The sequence below is a fragment of the Podarcis melisellensis genome (assembly GCF_964234715.1).
Source record: "Podarcis melisellensis genome assembly, chromosome: 8".
Classification (NCBI taxonomy): domain Eukaryota; kingdom Metazoa; phylum Chordata; class Lepidosauria; order Squamata; family Lacertidae; genus Podarcis; species Podarcis melisellensis.
In genome coordinates, this window is record NC_138540.1 from 85,829,470 (window position 1) to 85,847,416 (window position 17,947).

General features: G+C 44.0%; 1 protein-coding gene across 7 annotated transcripts in view; it reads right to left on the reverse strand.

The window, feature by feature from the left end:
• Nucleotides 1-4,365: 4,365 nt before the first annotated feature.
• The window catches only part of ZNF541 (zinc finger protein 541), a 42,278-nt gene continuing 28,696 nt past the window's right edge, over nt 4,366-17,947 (reverse strand). For 6 of the 7 annotated variants that reach the window (XM_081921906.1, XM_081921909.1, XM_081921908.1 and 3 more), the window contains 10 exons: nt 17,112-17,442; nt 16,865-16,928; nt 12,930-13,072; nt 12,677-12,780; nt 10,819-10,894; nt 9,612-9,700; nt 9,089-9,229; nt 6,348-6,529; nt 5,864-6,044; nt 4,366-4,561 (listed from right to left, as the gene is read on the reverse strand). In XM_081921906.1, coding sequence (XP_081778032.1) covers nt 5,885-6,044; nt 6,348-6,529; nt 9,089-9,229; nt 9,612-9,700; nt 10,819-10,894; nt 12,677-12,780; nt 12,930-13,072; nt 16,865-16,928; nt 17,112-17,442 — 1,290 coding nt within the window. In that variant the 3' untranslated portion in view covers nt 4,366-4,561; nt 5,864-5,884. Of the gene's footprint in view, nt 4,562-5,863; nt 6,045-6,347; nt 6,530-8,869; nt 9,004-9,088; nt 9,230-9,611; nt 9,701-10,818; nt 10,895-12,676; nt 12,781-12,929; nt 13,073-16,864; nt 16,929-17,111; nt 17,443-17,947 lie in introns of those variants that run through there. The other variant, XM_081921911.1, reaches the window with a different exon arrangement.

The window sequence follows — 17,947 nt, forward strand, 5'->3', positions numbered from 1 at the left end:
CGGGGCTCCTCCCAGCTGGCCTGGCCTTCCTCCTTCCACCAGCCTGGCCCCCCCTGAAGCTCCTCTCTGCTTCAGCACAAAGCGAAAGTTCTTTAAACTTGCCTTTGGAACTCTTCGCCCCCCCCGATCCGCTCACTAGCGCTCCTAGAGGCTAAGACATCGGGACCAGGGCCTGCCAGTCCAGCTTCTCCAGGACTCAGTCCATCACACAGACGTGTAGAAGCATTACAACAGCTCCCCAACACTGTCCCAGCCCCCATTGGGCTTTCTGGGCATCCTTCTGCCTCTCCAGGGCTTCCTCCAGGACTCTGGCCTTTCGCCGACGCCTCACACAAGCCCTTCAGCAAATTCCAGGCAGCCCACGCTGTTGTTACGCCCTCCAAATGAGGCCTCAGTGATGCATCAACGCATGCTTTGAGCATCTCTAGCTCTTGATGCAGCCTCTGGCTATCTTCAGCCAACACAGCCCCACAGCTTGCATCGCCTGCTCCAGCTGCTGGCCGGCTAAGGGGTGATTTTGGCTCCCATTGGTTTGCTTCCCAAAGCCCTTCAACCAAGAACAATCCCCTTATTCTTCTGGACCACGTTGCCCAACTCTTTAGAGTGAGCTTTTCCAGAGGTATATTCTGGCTTTCAGCCATCTTCTCCCGTTCTCCCGTTCTCCCAAGGTGCCCCAAGCTGTACTTACTCAGTACCAGCTGACTCCGGCCTTCCTTTGCGTGGAGAAACGTCTTGAGTTGCGTCTCAGCTTCCAGCTCTTAGCTGCTTTTCAGCTCCAGCTCTCTGTGTATCAGAAGCTCTCACTGCCTCTCGGAAGCAGGCAATTAATCATTCTTGCTCTCCGGCACCCAGTCAGCTCCCGTTGGCCTCCGACGGCCCCTCAGCCGCAGAACGCTAACTTCAAAGCATTCCTGAGGCTCACACCGACTGCTTTACGAGCGTTGGCTGACCTTCCATAACCTGTGGCAATATATCGATCCTCCCTGATCGATAGAGCCGCGACTTCAGACAGCTTTACGATCCCAATCAATCACTTACAGCGGTCCGGCACGCTTCCTCCCAAGCTGCGCAATAACTCCTGCTGTCTCTTCTCAGTCACGGCTTTTAGCAGAGTAGAACACAGCGTGTAAAGCAGTCTTGCTTCTTGTAAGCACACATAGACAGATTTGTCTATTTACAGCTCTTTATTAAAACATTACAGCTTCAAAGACCAGGGCTTCTTTCAGCCATGTCTCTCTCACAGATACACAGAGAGAACGTCTTTCTCCCCTCAGGAACACAGGGGAACTGAACAATACAGGGATTGTCTTTCCTTAGCTCCTCCCTAGCTTCGAAAGCTTCTGTCTCCGCCCAGCTGTAAGCTGACGTCAGCAGGTGACACACACCAGGGAATTTAACCAGATAAATTCTGAACCATCACATCATCCACAAGCAAGTTTGATGTTGATTTGAAGCTGCTTCTGTTTTTGTTGTGTCCACTCGACAGCCGCCTCTTTCAAGTGCAATCCTGGCAGCCTGCACTTTCCCACCACTAAATTCAGATTTCTCTGAGCTGCAGATAATCCAATAAGGGAAGAAAATCCCATATAAAAAGGCACATTACCTGACTTGAGGATGCACTGAACATCATTGCATGGGTGTGGGGTTTTTTTGTTTTAGAACATGTGTGGTGAAACTTCACTGGCTGCTGTCTGTTGCACCACCCCTTCCTTCCATAAGCCCAAAGCAAAAGACGTAGGCTTGCCCTTTTCCACAGCTTACAAAAATGCAAACTCAACATGCTGGCTAATAACTGTTAGTAAATATATAATCGGTACGTCATTCAAAATATACGAATAAGCCATATTATCCAGTGAGCACTGATCCACTAGTATGTATATTTCATTGATAATGATTCGGTATGTACCTCTTTATATATTTTGTTCCACTGTATATCTTACATACAGGTTGCTCAGTTTTGTTGTCATTCATTGCTTGCAACTCCATTTCTAGCTGATGAAGACTTTATTCTGGAACAGTTGAACTATTCCAGATGCACTGTCCTTTTGAGACTTTTGTGAGGCGTCTTCCTTTGAGAGAAGGTTTGGCGTTCCTCGCTATTCATTGGTTGTTTGAACCTTTGTTTGACTCTTGATACATATAACAACTTGCAGTTACTTGCATATTTTGTGAGATGTGTTGTATGATATACGGTATATATTATTTTGAAGTGGCTTATTCGTATATTTTGAATGACATCATACTAATTATATATTTCCTAATAGTTATTAGCCAGCGTGTTGTGTTCGCATTTTTGTTGATTGTCACATTTTGCAACACGGGTGTTTGTTCTTTTCACAGGTTGGCATTGTACTTATTTTTCAAAACGACTCTTTTGCACAGAACTGCTATTCCACGAATTGGCTGCAGTAAAAATAAGTTTGCCCTTGCAGGTACAGAAGGTGGGAAAGGAAAATGAATGCATAAGCCTTTCAACTTTTTGAGATTCCTGCATTGCTCCAACTCCAAATCCTTAGAACAAGCACATATAAATATTGATTTATTTGAACTGCTCTTTGGTGCAAATCTGGTATCTCAGAAAACTTGTATTTCAAAAAATATCTCTTTTTTAAAGAATATCTATTTTTTTTAAGTGCATGTGCTACAGGTAAAAAATACATATACAAATGCCACAACGGACCTCAGATTTCCAAAACTTAGGGTGGGTGGGGAAGTCCTAACTGTGGGGAGGGGACAATGCACAGTGGAACTATTATCACAGGAAACATTTAGATTCAGAAGTATAAAATTGGAAAGTGCTCATGTGTAGATTCACGCCCACATATGCATGAATACACTAGTGTGGATATAGGCACACTAAACCGCTTTGTGGTTTCTTTCTACAATCAAGCGGTATATAAAATAAAGAAATCTCGAGTGTGGGGAACCTTTGACCCTCCAGATGCTGTTGAACTAAGGCTCATCTGTCCCAGAAAGCAGTCAATGGCCAGGCATGAAGGGAACTGTAGCGCCAACATCATTTGGAAGCAAAAGGTTTCCCACACCTGGTCCTAAGTGACTACAACTCTTGACTTAAGTTATCTTCTAGCTGCTAAGTTTTAACACAAGTATGTCAAGTACCTGATAACTGCAGCATCAAGTTAGTCTCTTCAGCTGCATATTTCTACCACTGCTGAAACCCTGTGGGTGAGTTTACAGCAGTTGATGCAAAACAACTCCTTGCATGTTTAACTATAACTTGTATTGAACGCAGATCTGGATTCACCTCTGCCCAGCTCGTTTCCTACCGCAGCACAGGATGTGTGTGAGGGGAACTAGCAAGGAAACAACCTGCCTTTCCTATAGTGGTTTGGATTTTTTGAGGGAATCTCCCATGAAGGAATTTGTTTTCTGCCGGACAGTACAGTGGTACCTCTGGTTACATATGCTTCAGGTTACAGACTCCGCTAACCCAGAAATAGTACCTCGGGTTAAGAACTTTGCTTCAGGATGAGAACAGAAATCGTGCTCCAGGAGCAGGAGGCCCCATTAACTAAAGTGGTGCTTCAGGTTAAGAATAGTTTCAGGTTAAGAACGGACCTCCGGAACGAATTATGGACTTAACCTGAGGTACCACTGTACACCCTCTCTCTTCCTCATTTGGACTGTGTAGCTGGGGGTCGGTGGTGGTGATGATGGATGTATTGCCTCACCGTGCAGTCTGAGGTTAAACTCGATGGCAATTTAGTCTCTTCAGACTCCATAAAAGGCAGGTTGCACCTTCTCTAGGGAAGAAGCAACATGGACGTTGGCCCTGTGTGGACCCCCATCGCAAGAAAGTGCTTTTCATGTAACACGAATCGGGCCCGATAGGCAGTGATTAGCTACACTGGTCATTGCCCAAACTGACTGCTGCTCACTGAAGGGGTACTGTGTCTTATTGCAGAGACTGGCTGAAGCATGAAACTTGCAAGGGCTGGGCAAAATGTTTCTGGACTACAACTCCCATTATCCCTAGCTAGCAGGACCAGTGGTCAGGGATGATGGGAATTGTAGTTCAAAAACGGCTGGAGACCCAAGCTAGATGCACAAATTCTTTCTTGAACACACTGTTACTTACTGACAAAAGGGAAATACACACAGAAACCCTAACCCAGCCAGTTTTCCTGCAGTTGAATAAGGGAAAGTGCTATTCTAATTACTGGGCCCAGGTAAATCTATGGTTTCCAAAGAGCTGGAGTGGCTCAGTATACCGCAGTCCAGCACAGCTCCTAGAAGGCCTGTAGTTTGAGTCCCACCTGCAACTGTGATGGCTGTTGCCCCCTTCACTCCACACATGTCTGGATGTTTATCCTCTGGTGTAAGAATCCAGGACGACTTTACAACTTCAGTTGTGGAACCCAATTTAATTAAGCAACACTGTGAGTGCATACAAAATAACAATAACGCAGATCAATGTGGTACTACAGCGTGAATCAAAAAGCAGTTGTGTGAACATCAATCACAAAAAAGATCCTAAATACAATGGTGATTTCTCATTGATTGGCCTACTCCGTCCGTCCTCCAAAAAAATAACAGAACCCTGGAAGAGAGGGAGCGGGAGAACGGGGGTTACTCATAACATTTCAGCAGAACCACGAGGGCTTTCATTCTGTAATTGAACAAAAGCACGAACAAGCATCCCTGTAATTGAGCAAAAGCTATTTTACAGTTATTGGCAGCTGTATAGGATCCTTACAACTGTGGATAATTGGAATTTAATGCAGACTCAATTAACTCACACACCTCCTTTTCTATGGTAAATTCAAGCATGAGCCAACTGAATGCCATAATCCTGCCTTTTATTTTCGTCAAACCCGACCCCAGCTGAAGTTTTAATGGTGCTTAAGTCAACACCTAGCACACCCTGCCTTTCACTAGATGTCCTGGCTGGCACAGGGCTGCTCCCGAAAATGGAATCGCGGGTGGTATCCTACGATCCCATCCTACACAAGGATTACCATTGCCGCAACAAGGCTTCCCCCGCGTGTTCTCCTCATCCTCTGCCCCATCTTGTGAAACGCATCACGTGATGTGATACCAACACTCAGGATTCCCCTGCTCCCTCTCTCGTCACTGGCTGCCTCCACGGGTGTTGAGACACAGTGCGATGTCCAATCACATGCTGAATTTCGCTACTAGACATTATGGAAGGTCAGAAAAGCAGATCGGCTGTTTTTGGATAGCAGCCCTGTGCCATCCATACCATCAAATTCTGCCCCGCAATAGCCACAAATGGATGCCCATTTGAAAGTGCAACGGAGCACTTATTTGCTGCTTCTAGTCCAGCCGAGTTCAAGCTAGAAGCTATTTATTTTTATTTATTTTTTTTAAAAATCAGTTCCTATGCTCCCAGTAGCATAAAGAGGCTATTCTGTAGAGCGCACGAACCTAATTTCAACCCGCTCAAGTGAATGAACAGGTAAAGGTAAAGGTACCCCTGCCTGTACGGGCCAGTCTTGACAGACTCTGGGGTTGTGCGCCCATCTCACTTAAGAGGCCAGGGGCCAGCGCTGTCCGGAGACACTTCCGGGTCACGTGGCCAGCGTGACATCGCTGCTCTGGCGAGCCAGAGGCGCACACGGAAACGCCGTTTACCTTCCCGCTGGTAAGCGGTCCCTATTTATCTACTTGCACCCGGAGGTGCTTTCGAACTGCTAGGTTGGCAGGCGCTGGGACCGAGCAGCGGGAGCGCACCCCGCCGCAGTCCTAGGCGCTGAGGCTTTAACCCACAGCGCCACCTGCGTCCCTGCGAATGAACAGGTGCTATAGGGTTAAGACACACACCAAAAACTCAAATCCTGGCTGGTTTCACTGGCACTTTCTAGTTGACCAGCAATCTCACCCTGAAACTGCGCCTTCCCAGTTACCACTGGAGGAAATCAACATCCGAGTTCCTTTCTTGCTTCTCTGGCTCATTTTTCAGATGCTTCATGGGCCACTTAATCTTTATCATCGGTTCCATCTGGTCCTGCAGCCGATGGCGCTTCATGTGAGCATTCCGGCTTTTTATCTTGTCAAACACTCTAGATGTAAACGGGAGATAAAGGCCAGGGTTTTTCAGTACTCAGGTGAGATGCTACAGCAATGCAAGAGTGACGCACGCATAATCCCAGTTTCGGTGCAACAGGAAGAATATGATCTCCCCCCTGACAAAGGGTGGGGTTTTCTTTCTCGCTTAGCGATGGGCACAAATTGTGAACCCTGCCCAAAGTGCCATAGTAAGCCAACTATAAAAAGGGAAGGGGGCTGGGGACAAATTTATGGCTAAGCACCAAGTGGACTTATTTTTTAAAATGGCACGAGAAACCAAAACGTTGAATTGTTACCTTGTACATTCTTTACACGGGAACACACCCTGACTGCCTGTGCTTCTGGGCCTATCTAAAGTTTCTTTCTGGCTGCTGGCTGGACTGAAAGTGCTCTGTGCTGATTTTTTGTAATTCCTGGGTTTTAGCTTATTCTCCTGTTTAGGCAGGTGGCAGTGCCGTTTCTTTGGGCTGCACGCTATCTGCAAGTCATGAAACATTGGTCTTTTACACAGAAGTAATTTTCCTTCCCACACTATTATTAAGCCTCTGGCAAAGCCCAATAAAGAATCCGAAGATAAATTCATTATCTTTCCAATGTGGCTGGCGATGCTTGGTGGCACCTTAGCATTTTGAGATGGTATCAAATCTGAACCACACTGAAAGGAATGTAAGTATTCAAGAGATGCGGAAGATTCAGAGGCAAGATGTGGACCAGAACTCCATTCACTCCCATAGCAAACTAGATGAAGGGTTAAAGGGAGGGGGCATGATGTTAATCACATAATGGCTGCAAAGTGCTTGTTTTTATTGGAACAAATAGCAGCAGCATGGGGATGGAGATCTTTAACTCTTTGCCCTGGGTTAAGGTCCTCATCTGAATCAGTTCCAGCTCCTCCCGCTCAGACACGGACCACAGCCAAGGGCAAAATATTAAAGGCCACACTCCCACAACACTGCTGATATTTACTAAAGAAAATGAATGATGTAAACAACATCATGTCTGCTTTGCCCCTTCATCCAGTTTATTTTGGGGCGAGGATTCAAATGTGCTTCATTTTTTATCAAAAGTTGTTAAGTATCGTTTTTTACATATCCAGTGGTACAATGAATTCTCACCAGGGCTTGGAGCAGGCACCTTTCATAATTTCGCTTGTACCCAATTCTATATGGAATGTGGAACTGGCGCAAGATTTGGATTCCTGAGAACCTCAGCTGCTGTTTTAAGGATAAAATCAAATACTCAGCCCTTCTGAGAAAATGCACAAGCTGCATCTACGAAGAGGCAGTTTAAACCAACAGAACAGTTCTTACACTCCTTCCGGAATGGATGGGTCAGCCTAGAGCGGCCTCCAGAGTGGGTGGCTCCTAGCGATATTCAATTGCTGCTTTTCCGATGAAAGCTACAAGTAGAATTGCAATGCACCTCCCACACTATTGGGGATACTACACCTTCTTCTGTATGTACATCCCATTTTGTTCTGTCCACAACAGGGGGCACGACATAAATGCAATGGGCAGGAAATGAGAAGGTGCAATTTAACCCAGCAGTCGCTTGAAGCTCAGTGCACCTTCACCATTAATTAACCTTTACAATAGGTGCCATTTTAATTAGTCTTTTCCAGCAATATTTTGAAATATATATATATTAGTGAAATACCACTTAAATGAAAGAGCGTTATTTATTTTCAGGTATTTCTAACTTGCCTTTCTTCACAAAGGGATCTCAGGGCGGGACACAAAAATAAGAAACTGAAATGAAAGGGGGGGGGATGAATTCTAACTCCCCTATAGGGCACTGGTATTTCCAAGTTAGAAGTAACCTGATTTAAACATCACAGAGAAGGAAACTATCAATATGGACTTCACAGTATTTGAAAAACTTAACGTCAAGGAAGTAATATTTCAAAATCAGTGTCAAAAATATCAGATATTGCTCTCTTAAGAAGGTAGCAAAGGTAATGAATTTAAAATGAAATGTCAAAGTGATCCTTCAAGTGGAGATTACAGACGTCCTAACTTATCTGTATCTCCATCAATAAGTATAAAGGAAAAATTATTGCAAGATTGTTTACTGATGATACCAAACTCCAAAGTGTTTAGCTAAAATATTGCCTAATCTGGCAGAGATGGTGTTAATTTTATTGATTTGTAAACCGCTCTGGGAGCTTTTCCATCTGAAGAGCAAAGTATAAATGTTTGAATGAATGCACAATGATGCATTTTATTTTAATGGGGAAAGAAAAAGAACCCTTTCTAGTCATTGCCATGTTAACAAGGTAGTTAAAGTTAGCTGGAAAAGTTTCCGTTTTCCATTTTGTTAAAGTGTTTTCTTTTAAAAAAGGTTATTTGTGCTGTAATGCAAAGCTGCTAATAAAATAGTGATTCAAAACAAAACACCTTTCTGGTCACTCCTGTGACAATGGCAGTGACCAGAAAAGAGATTTTGGTTTTTCAGCACTGTTTTAAACATAGCGTTATAATGCTAAAATGCTATTTCATTTAAGAGGCATTTCACTTCTTTTTTTTAATTAGAGCAAAAAGAGTGTGATTGTGCTGATCAAAAGACCGATTTTAAAAGAGACACAAGATGATCCAACGGCAGCCATTGCAAAGGGTGCAGCGATTCTGTGATAGGTTCACCTGCCCGATATATGTCACTGCCCCCATCAGAACCCCACCCCCACCATTTAAAAAAAAGGAAAGGGCACATGAATGATACGGAGGGCATCTACAGCTATGGTAACCGAGCTTCTCCTCCATGCCCTAAAAAAGAGCCAGACACTTTAGTCTTTCGTAGTAAAAACAACAGAGTCCCAGGACACCTTAAATACCAATACATTTATTGCCGCATGAGCTTTCGTAGACAAGCATCTATTTCAACAGATGCGTGAGGAAGCTGGTAAGGAAAAGCCGTTGTCCCCAGGAGAGTTTGCTGCGGTGAATGTTACCTTTCCTAAAGCAGGGAGGGAAAGGTAAAGGGCACAGCTTTAAATCAGTCAGTCAAACCTCTGCCAGATCCCCATCAATCTCTTATATACCTTTTCTTCATCCATTTCTACCTCATCCTGCTCTCTCTTGGGCCTCTTTTCTACTAACTGTGCTCGACTGGTGTCAAATTTTAGTATTTTTTTCCAGCTATAGTAGTATTCAACACACTGGGAAACACTCTTAGTTTGTATCTATTGAAAAGGATGGGGGGAAGGGGGGGGAAAGGGAGAAAAATTCAAAGTGAACAAAGGAGCAACTGATGCAATATTAAATGTACAGCATATATGTTGTTTTCATTTTCTCTTCATTCTGTTCCTGTGGATCTGGGATTAGATTCAGACTCAGGCAATTTGTGAGCAGGGAACCTCTTTGCGCAAAATAATCCCAAGATGCTATAATACACATGACCACATAATCAGGGGCTTTAAACGCCAACAAAAGATTCTAAAATAGGGTTTAAAAAACCCCAAACACTATTGGATAACCTTCAGATTAAATATTGGAGGGGAGACACTTTATTTTGTGAGATGAAGCAGCCCGAATGATGGCTCCACGGCCAACTGAAGGCCCTACCTTCTTCTGTATGAGGTAAAAATCCTTTTTGTGCAAGCCAAAAGCCTTCTTGAACAACTGCTTCTCTGCAGGAGTCCACAGATGTGAACCTGGAGGTGCAACAAGAAACAGGAGACAGGCAGTCTGCTTAATGGTCCATTGCTCTCACAAAACTAAAATCTTTATTGCCCCTCTTCTGCCTACTCTCCCTGAACTGGAAACCTGCATAATGAGTTTATCAATGTGTTTGGAAATTTCTTCAGGACCTCTGGTTTGTTTATAATTAGCATTTAAAATCCATTGCCAAGATTAATACAGCTCACATTATTTTCATAGTATTAAAAACCAAGGGTGAGAGCATGTTAACGATATTTCTCATCCAGCAATGGACAAATAATGCTCAATTCTCTAATTCCGATGTTAGCTTCAACATTTCTGCTATTTTTGAAACCTAAACGATGAAATCATAAAGCTTTGGAGGGGATGTATTTGGCTGTACTTAATTTTGCTGCATGCTTACAGTTAATCTTAAGGTCACAACCTTCAATTTCCCCCCTTCATTAAAAAAAAAAAATACTAGAAATTTTAGCAGTACAGAACCTCTGGTGTCCTTAATTAACATCTGTTTTCTACGAAGTTTCAATATGGGGCCCATCACCATCACACAAAAGCTATTTTAATAATGGGCTGACACAATGTGAACTGCTCAGAGAGAATGGTGCTCCAACACTGGGAGGCAGAATGCACACATTAGTGAGCATTATTTTCTTCCACATGCTAGAATGCTTCTCCCACTGCATGCCGCTATGTGGCCCCACATGCTAAGAGTCACTGTGAGGAGAGGTCAGCCAATAGCACTTGAACGATGTTCTGCACCATTTTGGGGGCAATGAACGTGCATTTGCATTTCATTAGACACTTATATTCTCCTTTCCCAAAGGACAATTGGAGCAGGACTCTGCTTGAGAACTACGAGGTTCAGAATTGCATTAAACGCAATCCAAGTGTTTTAAAATCCTCTGTGCAGAATTCTGAGGCAATGCTAAGCCAGGGATCGTGGTTTGTTTCCCACCAGCGCTGCTGGAGAGAAGCAAAGTTGGCGCGATCAACTCGTGCATGGTAAGCCACAAACCGTGCAGCGCGAATGTAGCCGCTATGGCAACTTGTTAATACTTATGGGTTTCATGGAAGCAATGGTTATATCCTAATGTAGGCAATTTGCTTTTACCTGAGTAATGATAGTTAGCAAGAGGGTGAAAGGGAGGCTTCTGTGGTCCTTGGAGTAACAGCATCTCCAGTGCGTCCTGTAATTGTTTTAGAGAAAGCTGTCATAACTCCCTCCAAGTAGAAACAAGTAAGGGAACTTGTCCACAAGGGAGAGAAAGAGACCGACTCCTATTAACTGCAATTAGTGAGTCCAGTCTCCCTATCAGTTGACATCTGGCAGCTGCCCAAGGCGGTACTGTTTCTGCACAAACACTTGGAAAATATTTCTTCTTAGTGTTGCCTTAGTGCATCTGTTTCCACTGCTACAAGGCTGCATAATACGTATGGGGCGAGCCATACTGCACTGACTTTCTCTGCCACCCCCCAATGTCAAAGAGACTACAGTATGGATTCTGCAGTTTGTGCAGCAATATACAGCGGATGTGTGTTGGCCAGTAGTATGCTGCGCATGGCATCAAGTGGCCGCGCACTGGCTCATCACCAATATGAAACCAACGGAGGCAAAGCAAACTAGGCCTGACAATGGACTATGCATATATGGTCCATATGCTTCAGGTTACAGACGCTTCAGGTTACACACTCCGCTAACCCAGAAATAGTACCTCGGGATAAGAACTTTGCTTCAGGATGAGAACAGAAATCGCGTGGCAGCGGCGCGGTGGCAGTGGGAAGCCCCATTAGCTAAAGTGGTGCTTCAGATTAGAACAGTTTCAGGATAAGTACAGACCTCTGGAACGAATGAAGTACTTAACCCGAGGTACCACTGTACTTTAGTCCATTAACAGATTACTCCACTGAAGTGTATTTGCATGCAACTGAGCCACTGCTCTCCCCGCACCCAAAAAAACCCAGATTTAATAAACTCTGTCAATATTCCTTAACATCGGAAGCTGCTTTTACCAGGTCCAGCTATTTGTTTATCCACCCAGGTTAGAGTCTTGCCTATGATGACTAGCACTGTCTCTCTGAGGTCTTTCATGACATTAGCTACTTGAAACTTTTAACTGGAGACACTAGGCATTGAGCATGGAACCTTCCGCACACAAAACATGCATCGTGCCATTCAGCTATGGGCACTCCCAAAATAAATTAAACCGATACTTTGGCTCAAGCCTAGGTAAAGGGACCCGTGACCATTAGGTCCAGTCGTGACAGACTCTGGGGTTGCGACACTCATCTCGCTTTATTGGCCGAGGGAGCCAGCGTACAGCTTCCGGGTCATGTGGCCAGCAGGACTAAGCCGCTTCTGGCGAACCAGAGCAGCGCATGGAAATGCCGTTTACCTTCCCGCCAGAGCGGTACCTATTTATCTACTTGCACTTGGACGTGCTTTTGAACTGCTAGGTGGGCAGGAGCAGGGACCGAGCTACGGGAGCTCACCCCGTTGCGGGGATTCGAACCGCCAACCTCCTGATCAGCAAGTCCTAGACTCTGTGGTTTAACCCACAGCGCCACCCGCCTACAACCCCGAAATTACGAAAGCCTTCAAAACAACGAACCTGAGATTCTCAACAGTCCAACAAAGCAGCTCTCACAAGATGTAGCGGCGGCCACATGCTTAGATTGCTTTAAAAAATTAGACCAAGTTATGGAGAATAAGGCTATCAATGGCCATGTTCTACCTCCGCTGCTGGAGGTAGTATGTTAATGATTTTATGAATGAACTGAACGTTGGCTGCTGGGAATCAGATGCGGGCAGTTGTGCTCAGGTCCTTCTTGTGGGCTTTCCATAGGGACACCTGGTTGGCCACTGTGAGAACAGGACTAGATGAGCCACTGGCCTAAACCAGCAGGGTAATTTATGCTTACGTTCTTAAGACCCAGTGCGTTTTGCCCAGTGTGAATTTATTGCATCTTACCAGAATGTTTCCTTGGGCTTCATGCAGGCAATGCACAGCTAGTTCTAGGTTGGTCCCTCCCCCTGGCATCGCACTGGAGCAGGCCAATTTTAACAGATCTGTTACTGCAAGTGAGATTTTTTTAAAAAGCATGAACAAATGTCTGCACAAGAGTAATTAAAATGCAACGGAACAGAAGAAAAGAAAAATGGAGTATGATTGGGGAGGGTTAGCCTCAGGTGGGAAAACTCCCCCCCCCCCCATTTCTGCACACCTCTTTTCTGTGTTTCTTTGTTGGTTGTGATATCTCCCCACGGCTTCCACACTAGTGAGGCTGGATGCTCACAATTTTCTAAGGAGGATCTGTCTTGAAGATCAGGTATCTCTGCCTGGAAACGACTTCCAATGTTGATGTGCCTGAAATGACGGATGAGGTAAAGAAAAAAAAAGGGGGGGGAGAAAGAGAATGTGAAGGCTTATGAGGGATGAGAAACAATAAACAAGCAAGAGATGGTAAAATTAAAATTAAGCCAAACATGGAAGATAAAGAGGGGAAGTTTCCAAGTTGCTATTTCCACACGAATAGATGGTCCATAAGGCTTGAAAGTACACAATCTCTCGGGAACAGAAACAGAAACAAAAGCACTTCTGCACTTACCCCAAGTTTGTTGGGACAATTTTATTCAACACTTTACAAGTGATGGACAGAAGGGACAAATGTCTTACAGTTTAGACCCTAGGGGAGGACAAGGCAAAGGTGAAGAGTGGGTGATTAAAAGAGTCAGAGGGATAGTGGAACCTTACCTGGACACATAAAAGAAATGAAGAAGAAGAAGAGTTTGGATTTGATATCCGGCTTTATCACTACCCGAAGGAGTCTCAAAGCGGCTAGCATTCTCCTTTCCCTTCCTCCCCCACAACAAACACTCTGTGAGGTGAGTGGGGCTGAGAGACTTCAGAGAAGTGTGACTGGCCCAAGGTCACCCAGCAGCTGCAGGTGGAGGAGCGAAGACGCGAACCCGGTTCCCCAGATAACGAATCCACCGCTCTTAGCCACTACACCACACTGTGTTAAGTTTGGCACATAAACAGTTTTGTAGGGAGGAGTGGGGTTGAATGGAGGGGAAAGAAGGGAAGGGAGGCAATAGGAATCTAGAACAGCTGGAACAAGGACTGGAAGGGAACTAAGGAGATGAATTTGCAGAAGTGAAAAGTGTAAGGGAAGAAATAACAAGAACCACAAATGATGAGGCAGAGCAGTTTCTTAAGGGTCCCCTCCCCCTGCTTTTCAAAAATGTAGTATGTTAAAAGGGAAGGTACCCCATTATCTACACAAGCATTCGTTGAGACAGCTGCCTCTGATGCCAGGCAGAGGGAACCTGCCATTTTCCATACTTGCTCCAGCAAGACCTACACAAAACTCACTTTGACTAATCAGAGGCTAATCCTGTTACGGATTTATCTTGTTACTGGGTACATTTAACCCACAGGCACGTTAACCCAATCTTGTTAACAGTACTCCAGCATGGCAAGCTACTTGGCATTCAGGCTCATCTACTGCTGAGCTTTCCTTTGCTCCCCTTCCTCCACGTTGCTTCTTGTGCCAGAAACGGCCTCCCTGTTCCCTCTACCACCCCATTCACCTCCTCCGCCTTTAATCCAAAAACCTGCTGCTATTTCTGACAAAGCCACTCTTGCTACATAAGCCTTACCTCTTCTGTGCTATCAGCTTACCAGTTAACCTCATCCAATCCCGCCCTAGGTTCTCTGAGAGGAATCCTGTCTCATGACCATATTCTATACAGCATTTTGCAAGGTGAATGTGGCAACCAAAACAAACATGAACCAGTAAACCTTGCTGTGCTGTAGTAAAACAACCCTGGGGTGTAATGAGAGTCAAGTGTTGTGGGGGGCCAGGGTGCAGCAGAAACGTACCACCTGGTGTGGGTGCTTTGAGACATGATTATTACGAAAAATACTGAACAACATATACGGTAATAAATAAAAGACTACATGCATCCAAACACCAAGTAAACCTGCTAAAGGACTGAAAGGAACATCAGGATGAAAGACAAAGGTAAATGGAAGAACTAATGATGAAAAGGCCAAAACCCATTTAAAAAAAACAACACAGAATTAATGATTAGGGCTTTGTTAACCTCAGTCTCTATATGCATGAAGAGGCAGGCGTATTAAAGTTTACCTTCCAGCAGAGACACTGTTGGAACAAAAACCTACATCCTTTCCACCCTGAGAAGTTACAAGCAGTTGTTTAAAGTATTTTTATTTGCTCAAGACCTTTGTTTGAGAAGCTTCTCTAGGTTCATAAAACTGAACCTTGGTCTTAGGGCACTAGCAAAACACGAACCATTGGATTACTTGGGGGGCAGGGGGGGGTTGGGTTTTGCTTTTTTTTTTTTGCTGCACGGCTGAAAGGTCATTCCAACCGACTTTACTCAGAAGATGCTCCATGTTCAAAAGTTATTCTACTTCAGTTCTATATTTAAACCACACTTCTCACCTCTCTCAGTTTATTGCAAAGCAACCAACTCAAGGGGAACCCTAGCCAATCTTAACAGAATTACCTCTTTGCCCTTGGACCTGCAATAAATTGTATGTCTCAATGGCTAAAGCCGCTGGTGGGTCCCCTTTCTAAAGCATTTCAAATAAAGGAGTGGTCTTTTTAAAAGTCTGCAGAACACACCTGTGCGGGACATCAAATGCACACATAGCTGGAGAGAGAGAAGGGTTGTTTACAAGTCTGGCCTTATACAGAACGAAGCCAGCAAAAGGGTACCTGCACTTTGGCCTACACCTGCCATTATCCGGCAAAATCATGATATGCATCCAAACAGTAGTGCAAAATGACTAAAATGCTTAATCTCCTAAAGGTTAAGCCTAAAAATACTAACAGAAAATAAACAATTATCATACTGGATTTCACCAAGGACCAAGCTAGATGAGTCATTAAGTATATGTATGCATGCATATTTACTTTACAAAAAAATACAGAGGTAGGGCCTGATCAGAATTGGGATCATAGCATACGGGTAGGGTTAAACCCATTTTTTCTGTGTCATGATCCTGGTAAAAATCTGTACCCCCACTTCCACCAAGTTGTTATCCCACCACCAGATACTTCCACTGAGCCCAATAGCCTCCTCCACAGGGCTATTTTAAAAGTAAAAACAAGACACTTGATATACAGACACAAATTTAACAATTGTCTAGTTTGGTCCTGAACAGAGAGGAGAGGTAAAGTTTAAAGAAAACAGTGAATATCCTGGTTTCAATCTGTTCTGATTCTAATTCTGTCGAAGACGTTGGCAGTGTTCTTCCCATCCTGTCTATTTAATTATAACTAAAGGATTTGGTTCATGTGAGCCTTATGAGACTTCAGCGGATGAAATATTTGTTTTGTCATACAGATGAAGTAGCACTGAACTACTACAGAAAAACCTGACAGCGCCACAATTTTAAAGGCCTGATTAACTTTTAAACAAAGTGGAAGTCTTCCTAAATTTAAAATGGATCTCAAGGATGTTCTCATGACTTTGTGCCTGTACTGCAAAACAACCTGGCCAGTATTTCATTACTCTGCTTTAAAGGTCAGTTCAAATCTTAAGGTTTTTAAGATTTGGAATGGCTTCTGTGAGGGATCCCTGCACTTGGGTTCTCCTGGAACTGCAGCTGTTTATAGATAGATTGCTTTTTTTTTTGGCAAATCTAACACTCCTCTTAATATCCATGTGTTTTACAGGCTGCAGTGACTTAATTCTGGACATTATCTGCTGGAGGTTTTTGTGGTTTTCCTCCCGAGGGTATTAATTGCTTGTTTGGAACAGGCCAAGAGATAACCAGAGTGCTGATTACTTTAATGACACAAGAATAGCCTCCTCCATCCTGTAAGGGAGTAATTGCTTTTCAGTGTCAAAATGTAAACAAAGCACAAGTAATGAAAGCAGATGGTAATCACCTAACAGCTGCACAAAAAGCAGTCTGGAACGCAGGGAGTGTTTGTTCTTAAATTAAAGCGAATGAGATCTGAAATGGCCAAGCAGCGATGATGTGGTTAGAAAACATAGGGTGTAAGAATCTTGGAATGACTCACAACATTCTTACATGTGCCCAGCTACAAATCTGTGAGAAAGAACATAGCACAAGATATTACTGGATTTGTTTACCATTGTCATTATTTCCCTTACTTACGGTTCTATGCTGATTTTGGTGGTATCTTTCACAAGAGAGAACAAAAGGGCTCCGTCCATTCCACCTAAAATTACAAAATAGTAATAATGATAATCATAATCATAATGATGTTAACAATAAACAGTGAAGATTGCAGGAAGCTGCTGCCAGTCAGATTAAATAGCATTAGGCCGTATGAATGAGCGGCCTCACTCAGTACAATACTCCTTTGTATATTCAGTCATAGAAAGATGGTTGTTTTAAATACCTAGAACAGAGGTGTACATCTTGGTAGAAGCAGCATTTGTAGAGGAAGAGCAGAGTGTGTTGAAATACAGCCCTGACCCCTCACGAATGGGAGAGAGCATCGGAGGTGGTGTATAAGGGGAGCACTGGACTAAGCCTTGGATGAGGTGGTCCATGAGGAAGACAGGCGAACGGAGGTTACTCTGAAAGCATCCCCCAGTGCCAGGCTGTATCTCAATGAGGACAGGTGGAGGAGGTGGGATGAAGAGAGATTTCGGACGAGATCGCCTCTTCCTCTTCTTTTGCATGCCTTCTTGGAAATCCTTATCATCCTGGCTTTCCTTCTCCTCAACCTAAGACGAAATATACAGCCCATGTGATTTGATATTACTACCTGGGGGGAAAACCTCATGACCTGCATGGCCCTGGATCCTTAAGTGTGCAGTACCGGGTGTTTCCCACAAGAACCCTGTCCTAATAAGCTGCCTATGGCTAACTAATTTGAGACCACCCGCTTGAGGTTATCCTACCAAGTAAAGTATCTACACTACAGACTCATATTAGCTTTTATAACATTGTTATGATGTCCCCCAGAGAATCCTGGGAATTGTAGTTTCTAGTGGGAATTTAAAATATCTGTAGCCCCCCCCCCAACCACCACACTGGGGATTTCCCCAAAATGTCACATATCTGCATGTATGTTATTTGGTCAATAGCTATACAGAAAAGAACCACTGCTGTAGCTGTTAATAGTTCCCATTACTTTTAAGTATTTTTAAGGCAGCTCAAAACTGCAATCCTGGAGCCTGAAAATGCAGCCTTGTTGGTGGATAATAAGGATTATGACATCACTGTTGC